This window comes from Rattus rattus, chromosome 18 (assembly GCF_011064425.1).
Source record: "Rattus rattus isolate New Zealand chromosome 18, Rrattus_CSIRO_v1, whole genome shotgun sequence".
Taxonomy (NCBI): Eukaryota; Metazoa; Chordata; class Mammalia; order Rodentia; family Muridae; genus Rattus; species Rattus rattus.
The window spans coordinates 6,095,802-6,103,494 of NC_046171.1; the positions used below are offsets into that span (position 1 = coordinate 6,095,802).

Genomic DNA, 7,693 nt, shown 5'->3' on the forward strand with positions numbered 1-7,693 from the left:
CTCAGCCAGCTTGTTAGGTGCGTGCAGATGTTCCAAAGTCTGGGGAACGGTCAGGCCCAAGCACTTCCAGCACAGGTCAGTTCGCATCTCTCTGACACCACAGTGGGACTCCGTATGAACGGGCCTCACAGAGCCTCCTGGAGTCGCTGTGACTCTCGCTGCTGCTCAGGGCGAGCCTCATGAGGCTGCCTCAGACGGTGGTTGGTGTTGGGTTTGCTTGGCAGACTGTGTCAGAAGTCCAGATCTTTCCCCACAAATACGAAGGCTTGACCCTGGCAGCACCTGCTGGGCCTGTTCCTGCCGAGCCCCTCTTTGGTGCACAAGTGCTAGATCTTTAAGTTGTTCTTGAAGAAGATAAGGGTGGGTTTGCATGAACTTGCACGCATACAGAACAAAGTGTTTTAGAAAGGCGGCCCCTCAGACAGATCGCTCAGGACCTGACCCAGCTGCCGGAATATTCACCTCGCTGGAAGCGAGGTGAACGGTCTCTTCTCTCAGGGGCAAAGAGGAGACGTCTCTGCTGCCTGCGTGTGGAGCTTGTGTTCCATGGAGAGCCTCACTACCTGCGTGCTGGCACTGGTTTATGCTCGAGCTGCCCACAGTCTTGACAGCTATTCCTTACCAAGCCTCCGTACGCTGCCTTCACTACCGCAGGCCTGAGCTGTCCCTCCTCCTCTGGCATATGTGGTAACAGCTCCAAAGAGAAACTTGTTTCTCTGCATTTTTGAGTTAGCTCTAGGAAGAATTGGCCTTTAGATATGGAGCCAGTAGGACAGTTCTTGACTGGATGGGTGTACTCACATCATGGTTGGCACGGCCGTAGGACTCAGAAAGGGGCGAGGGTGGCTTTCTCCACCATGCTGGTGCGCTGAGTTTTGTTTGGGTCAGAGTTCGCTCTCTGGTACCGTCTGGTGCTGCGTCATCCCTCGATGGGCTTCCCCTGCCAGCTGTGCGCTGCTTACAGACGATGTGAGAGAGAGAGCGTTGGGGCTAGGGAGGTGGCTCAGTGGATAAAGTGGATGAAGCGGGAGCATGAGGAACTAAGTCTGTCCCCAGCATCCACAGCAGAGCTGGGTGCAGTGGCCTGTCCCTGAGTCTAGTGCAGGGGAGCTGGAGACACAAGGGCCTTAGGGCTTCCTGGTCAGTGTGACTAGATGGGGAGCTCTGTCTCCACACCCGTGCGCATGTGTGCACAGCTGTCACTAGATGCCAGCCGAGAGTGAACACCGCCTGCACTTCAGACACCAGCTTCCAGGCTGGGCTTGGTGTTGACCACCAGCGCCTGTGCACTGGCTTGTGGAACGGTAGCGGAGTCTGAAGTGTGGATGGGCCTGGGCCTGGCTGCTGGCTCTCTCCAAGCCTGTTAGGAAAAGCGCTTTCCCATGTGGCCTCCTGCCACACAGGACGCCCGACACGCTGTGGTGGAACCCTCAGCAGTCTCCCCTCTGCAACTGGTGCAGTGTTGCCTGTGTCCTGTGGTCTCCTTACGACATGTGATCCTGCACAAGGTGGTTTCCAAAGAGATGGCTCAGTCCTCCCTCCCTCAAAGTGACAGTAGTTAAATTGTCCCTCAGCCCCCTTTGCACAGTTAGACATCGGCTCTGTAGCTATGCTGCAGCTCTGTAGCTATGCTGCTCTTGATTTGAAAGAGAATTACATGGGCTTCGTCCTTCCAGAAGACCCAGAACCTCAGTTAGTAGAGAACCAAGGACGCCAGAAGCTGAGCCAGTCAGACGCACACACGGCTTGGTCTGTCCCTGCCCAGCGCACACATCTCATCTCCACTGTTACATGGGGCATGAGGGAGTCAACACACTCGTATGTGAGCATTCACAGACAAGCCACAGGCCTGGGGTGCAGCGGTGCTGTGGGCTGGGGCTGGGTGGGTCCCTCATCTGAAGGAAGCCTGGCCTTCCCTTTGTGCTTCTCTCCTGCTCAGACGTCCGAGCACCAAGCACCGTGTTACTTCCCAGTCTGAAGAGCCTAAGCTTCCTCCGCTGTTTCGCTCTGTGCTCACCGCAGGCCCCCGTGAGCCACCAAGGGCTGCGGCTCTGACTCCAGAGGTGGCCACAGCCTCCGTTTAGTTCCCTGTTGGAGATGTGGCTAGTGAGGGCCCAGGCATGTGGCATCTGGGCATCCTAAACATCAACCCCTTAGTTCCCTTTCAGGCAGGTTCATCCCCACTGTGGGATGGAGCAGCATTTGTCTCTGGATCTCAGACTCAGTAGATGCTGTTGATGCTCTCCCTCCCTCCCAGTTCTCCTTCTCTGGACAGACACACACACACACACACACACACACACACACACACACACACACACACACACACACACACACACACACACACACACACACACACAGTTTCTACTGAAAAATCTCACGTTCCTATCCTGGGTAGCTTTGGTGGCGTCCGCTGGCATTTTCCTTGGCTTCTGGTTTTCAGCGTCCTGAGCCCGGCACTGTGTGTTATGTAGCTACCTGGAAAGTGGGTGGCCACGTGGAGGAGCCATGTGGTGAGGGAGGTGTGGTGAGTGAGCAGAGTCCAGGGCCTCACATCCACCACCACTGGCCACCCACCCGCTCTTGGAGCCTCCAGGCTGTGACCAAGTGAATGGATGGTCCAGGTACTCGTGTGCCCTGCCCTCCAAAAACCAAAAAGAGCTAGTGAACCATTTACAAACCTGACTTACAGGGCCTGACCCTCCGGGAATTCGCTTGTCAGGTGCCTGTCCTTGTTCGGTTACTAAATTAGTGCCTTCTGAGAGCCAGGCACCACACTGGGCCCTCAGAGTGGCCCTGTCTCCGCTGTAGCCACATAATTCTGTTTAAAGAAAAGTTTAATTTCTGAAAGCACGCTGACTTTGCCTACGTTCCTTCCCATTGTAAGTTAGGCCTGGATCGGGATCTTCGGCTGGATGTCAAGCACAGGTTGGTTGTCTCTGGTCACTTGTGGGATGGCTGGATCCCGTGTGCTCTCCACAGAGGTGGTGGAGTGCACGGCCCACCCTAGAGCTAGCTGGTTACCTGTTACCTTTGACCTTTCAGGGCTTTGCTTTGAGTGAGTCCTGAAGAAAGGGAGGCACAGGCCTGCCGCTCTTCTAGGCTAACTTAGCATTAGTCTCCTTGTTTCCCTGTGTGGCCCTGGCTGTCCTGGAACTCACTGTAAACCAGGCTCCAACTCAGAGATCCTGCCTCTGCCTCCGGGCGCCGGATTAAAGGTGTGCGCCATCACCGCCCACCAGAGCTTGGTGTTGATACCGGGCAGACAGGATGGAGGTCTTCACCACTCAACAAGGAGCATAGGCAGCGCCTTTGGGATGAGGAGGCTCACGAATTCCAGTCCTGGGGCTGGCCAGGGAGCTCAGCATTCAGAGCTCTTGGTGCCTGTGCCAGCGATACAGGTGGCTTCCGAGCACTCACCTGTAGTCTCAGCTCCAGGGGACCACCCCGCACCTGCTCCTGGGCTCCATGGGCTCCTGCATGCATGTGCTGTGCATGAACTCACAGAGGCACAGCCAGAAGAACGTCAGTGTACACTAGGTCACATATAGAGACCCTGCCTAAGGCAAGACAAAAAGAACAAGGAAAGTCAGCCTCTAGTGACCTGAAATGTGGCAGGAGGGACAGCGCTGGTCCCAGATACGCTGCTGAGGCCTTCTCTAGCAGCTGCCACCACACAGACCTGGTAGGCACTTGCCACCTTATTTCCAGGATGCAAATGAGGAATAGGGACAGTGTGGGCAGGTCCCGGAACCATGTGTGTGCTGTTTTACATGTACCCATTTTGCGTGTGCCACAGCATGCATGTCAGAGTCAGGACAACCTGTAAAATCAGTTCTCGTTCCACCTGTGGATTCCGGGAACTGAACTCAGGGCATCAGGCCTGGCAGCAGGTGGCTTCATCCACTATGTGTCACGTTGCAGTGGAGAGCCTGTTGTCAAGGATACGTGAACGATTCGCAGCCTAGCAGGAAGAAAGTGAGCATCAGTAGAACTGCATCACGGGACAGCAGTGTCTCTGGCCTCTGTGGCTGGCCGTGGGGCTCAGTGGGAAACAGCAGCTGTCCACATCCTGGCCCTTGGGCTGCTGAGGTGCTCGGCGGCCAGGGCGGTGACCCCCGTGCCTCTGACGGGGCTGGCTTTGCTTGTCAGGCAGCACCAGGAGATTCCGTCACTCACTGTCTTCACTCTCTTTCAGGGGCTCCACGGGCCTTACCCCTTCGGCCAGTCTTAAACGGGTGTCAGCAAGAAGAAAAACTAACAAAGACAGAAGGCCTGACTTTGGGGGGAGAGGGCAAGGGGTTCCTCTGGATTGCAGAACACATCGCATGGACCCCTGGCTCAGACCCCCACCTACCCCCCAATCACGGAAGAAGAGGAAGAAAGAGACTAGTTTTGAGTGAACTCAGTATGCGTGTGTGAATGCTGAACTGCGGAGTGGTGTTGAGGCGACCGAGAAGAGATCCACGCAGCCACCTTGGGTTTGGTGATGACGTCAGTCTAATGAGTTGTTAGGTCACTGGGGAAGGGGAAGAAATTTAAATGGGGGAAAATAAGCCATCTTTTTAAACAAAAATTATTTTACCTACAGAGAGGTTGTAGTTTTGAGCACACATTAGTTTCTCCCTCCCTCTTCCTGATGTTTATCTTCTACATAAAGGACAGCATGCTACAGGACAGCGCCTGCTCTGTGCCTGTCACAGGAAGGCTGGCGTGGCATGCCTGGGACTCTGCTAGTCAGGGCTGCTGGGCACGTGCTGGGTGCCGCCGACTGCAGAGTCCGACCCCGCTTGTTCTTAGGACATCTGCCAGTGAGAAGATGTCACCTTCCTCCTCCTTCTCCTTAACCTCTTGTTAATTCACCCCTTAGAACTGGTGTCCGTCAGCCTTGGGGCTTCTTAGCATCAGAATCTCCCTGAGGCAAGGACTTCCTGTGTGGCCACAGAAGCTCGGGGCACTCCATCCCAGAGGGTCCTTTCCTCACACTTGTGACAGCTGGAGTGCAGTGGCTCCCGCTGCGTGTGCGCACGTGTGCGCCATGCACACGGGGTTGTAGGGCATCTGCAAGTGTGAAGTGTCCCCTGCTTCTCTTGTCACACAGCTCCCCTCCCTGGGTCTCCCCCACATGTCCTGTGGCTCCAGCCATTACAGAGTGATGGCGCAGCCCCGGCAGGAGCCCCACCACTGACCACTACCTGAGAGGCCACAGTCAGGTGGAAATGAAAAGACCTGCAGTGGGGCGGGGCTGCTTAGTGTGGGCAGCAGGTGCCCACTGGTGTCCCGTGGACTCCACTCGGGTTGAAGTGTGGATGTCTCCATGGGACACTGAAACCAGGCTAGAACAGCTGTCTGCCAAAGATACAAGAATATGCAAAGTCCTCCCCTTAACCCCTCCTTCCATAAGTCGGTGGCTCGAGAGCCGGGGATTTGGATTTGGTGTGGTTGCAGGGTCCCCTGCCTGCCTCCAGCCCCCATGTGCTCCAGGGTTGTGAGCAGAGCAGGGAGATCAAGGTGTGAGTGGCTGTAGGTGGTCTTCTAGCGCGGGTGCGGGTCTGGTCTGCCTGCCTGTCTGTCTCTGTCTGGATGTTTGAGTTCCAAAAAGTGTGTGGTGTGTGTGTTCCTCATCTTCTGAGACTGTTGATTTTAAACACTTGATTGTGAACGAAACGCTTCTATGAAAACCCCTCACCTTTCCATGTCCCCAAAAACAAACCAACAAAAGTCCCTGGGGCAGGTGGAGAAGTCTGTGGAGAAAGAAGACGGTGTGGCTGGGTCTCCAGTGAGGTGGGTGGGACTTCTGTGTGACCCTTACTTCCTCTGCACACGTGGACCCTTGAGCCAAGAGCAGTTCCTACCAGGTGCCCAAGCCACAAGTCTCAGGGGGCTTTGTCTGAGGACCTTCTTGGGGCCAGACAACTGATGCCAGTCTCTGAGGACACTGCCACCCTTGAGCACATGCATGCCCAGCCATTCTCCTGCTCTGGCCTTGGAGCAGGGGCTCCAGACGCTCTCCTGGAACCGAGAGGCTGCAGCCTGGCCTCACTGGCTTCCCCGTCTGACCCCATTAGGACCACACTTGCTCAGTTTCCAGCTGTCGCCAAGTGTCCTCCCTCTCCTCCTGTGCCCCTTCCTGCTTGTAGCAGCCCCACTTGGCAAATGTAACAGCTCAGGTACCCTGGCTTCCTTCCCAGAAACAAGCCTTGTCTGTGCATCCTGGAGAGGTAGCTCCTTCAGAAGGCCAGAGCTGGTGCAAGCCTTGACCATTCTGCAGCCCTTAGAGCCGTCACACATGAGCACTCGGCCATCTTTTGGCAGGACCCCCAACTGACAGCACATGCCAAGTTTCAGGAGGATGGGGGGCCATCAGTGGGTGCAGTCTTGGGAAGAATCTGTGTATGTACGTGTGTGTCTGTGCACGCGCGTGTGCATGCCTGTGTCTTTTTGACATGGAGACAACTGAATTTGGAATATTTGTCTACAAAGCAGCCTCCTATCCCCCCGTGTGGACTGGCTGTAGCCATAAGCCAGGCGCTTACACCAAGATAGCTGGTGGCCAAGGTGGGAAGTGGGCATGAGTGTAAAGACCCGGATTTAGCCCAGCTCCCAGCAGGAAAGGACAGAATCATCAGGCTCACAGGTGCAGACCGGTGTGCTCTCTCCACCTGCCCTCTTACCCCTTGTTTCCTTGGGTGAATGTGGGGCAGCCTGCTGTCCCTCCCTCCTGGACACTGATGGCTGTCTGGTGGGGGCTTGTGGTGCCTAGGAGATGAAGATGAGGTTTTCCTTACCATGTAAATGAATATTTGTATGATTAAATTAACACAAAAAAACCCACCTTTCTCTGTGTGTTTTGTTGCCCCCTTGAGCTAGCGCCTATCGGCCTGTGATACCCCGCAGTGGCTCTGGTGCAGGCAGGAGGACTGAGACCCTGAGGTACATATTTTGGAAAGTGTATCTTTACTCTGGCGGCTGAGGAGGACTTGACACACAGCCAGAGATGCTCCGCGTCTGGTGGTCGGTGGCAGTGGACGGTGAAGCTGCTCACGTGCTGGCTGACCAAGTTTCAGCTAACTTGACCCCTAAGGATGCCGCAAGCTCCCAAAGTAGTGGCACGGCCAGGACCAAGCTCCTGGTGGGGAGTCAGCCTTGGGTTACACTTGTATCTTCTGGTACCCAGTGATCAAAGGTAAAGAAACTGCCTCCAAGTGGCCTGTGTGTCATCACGTACCACACCTCTGTTGATCACTGCCATCCCAGCACGGAAGAAATGCCAGCCAAGACTGTTGACCAGCCGTGGCACTGTTTGGCTTTTAGTATGTGTCCTGCACAGCGGAGGAACAGTGCTACCTTGGCATTCAGTCCTTTTGGAAAACAGACAAGCCAGGGACGGGTGGCGTGTTCCTATCCCACCTGGGCTACTGGCTTCCGAGACGTGGAAGGTGAATACATATTACTTGATCCCCTTGATGGTTGGACATCCTTCCTGGGTGCTTCTCACTGCCTACGGACTGCACAGGTCTGGAATGGACTAGAAACCTGAGAGCCAGGAGCACACTGCAGGCTGTTGGCAAATGAATTGGCCATCGGCCTCCCATGGTCTCCTGTGTCCTTGGGGCTCACAGGCTCCAGAGCACTGGGGCGGCCCAAAAGGTTTCAGAGTGGATTTTATGCTGCCTGATCTTCAGAGTTCAGA

General features: G+C 55.4%; 1 protein-coding gene across 2 annotated transcripts in view; it reads left to right on the forward strand.

The window, feature by feature from the left end:
• Positions 1–6,831, forward strand: part of Ilrun (inflammation and lipid regulator with UBA-like and NBR1-like domains) — a 67,496-nt gene extending 60,665 nt beyond the window's left edge. For both annotated transcript variants that reach the window (XM_032888322.1, XM_032888323.1), the window contains exon 5: positions 4,199–6,831. In XM_032888322.1, the coding sequence (XP_032744213.1) occupies positions 4,199–4,234 (36 nt within the window). In that variant the 3' untranslated portion in view covers positions 4,235–6,831. The remainder of the gene's footprint in view (positions 1–4,198) is intronic.
• Positions 6,832–7,693: the final 862 nt, after the last annotated feature.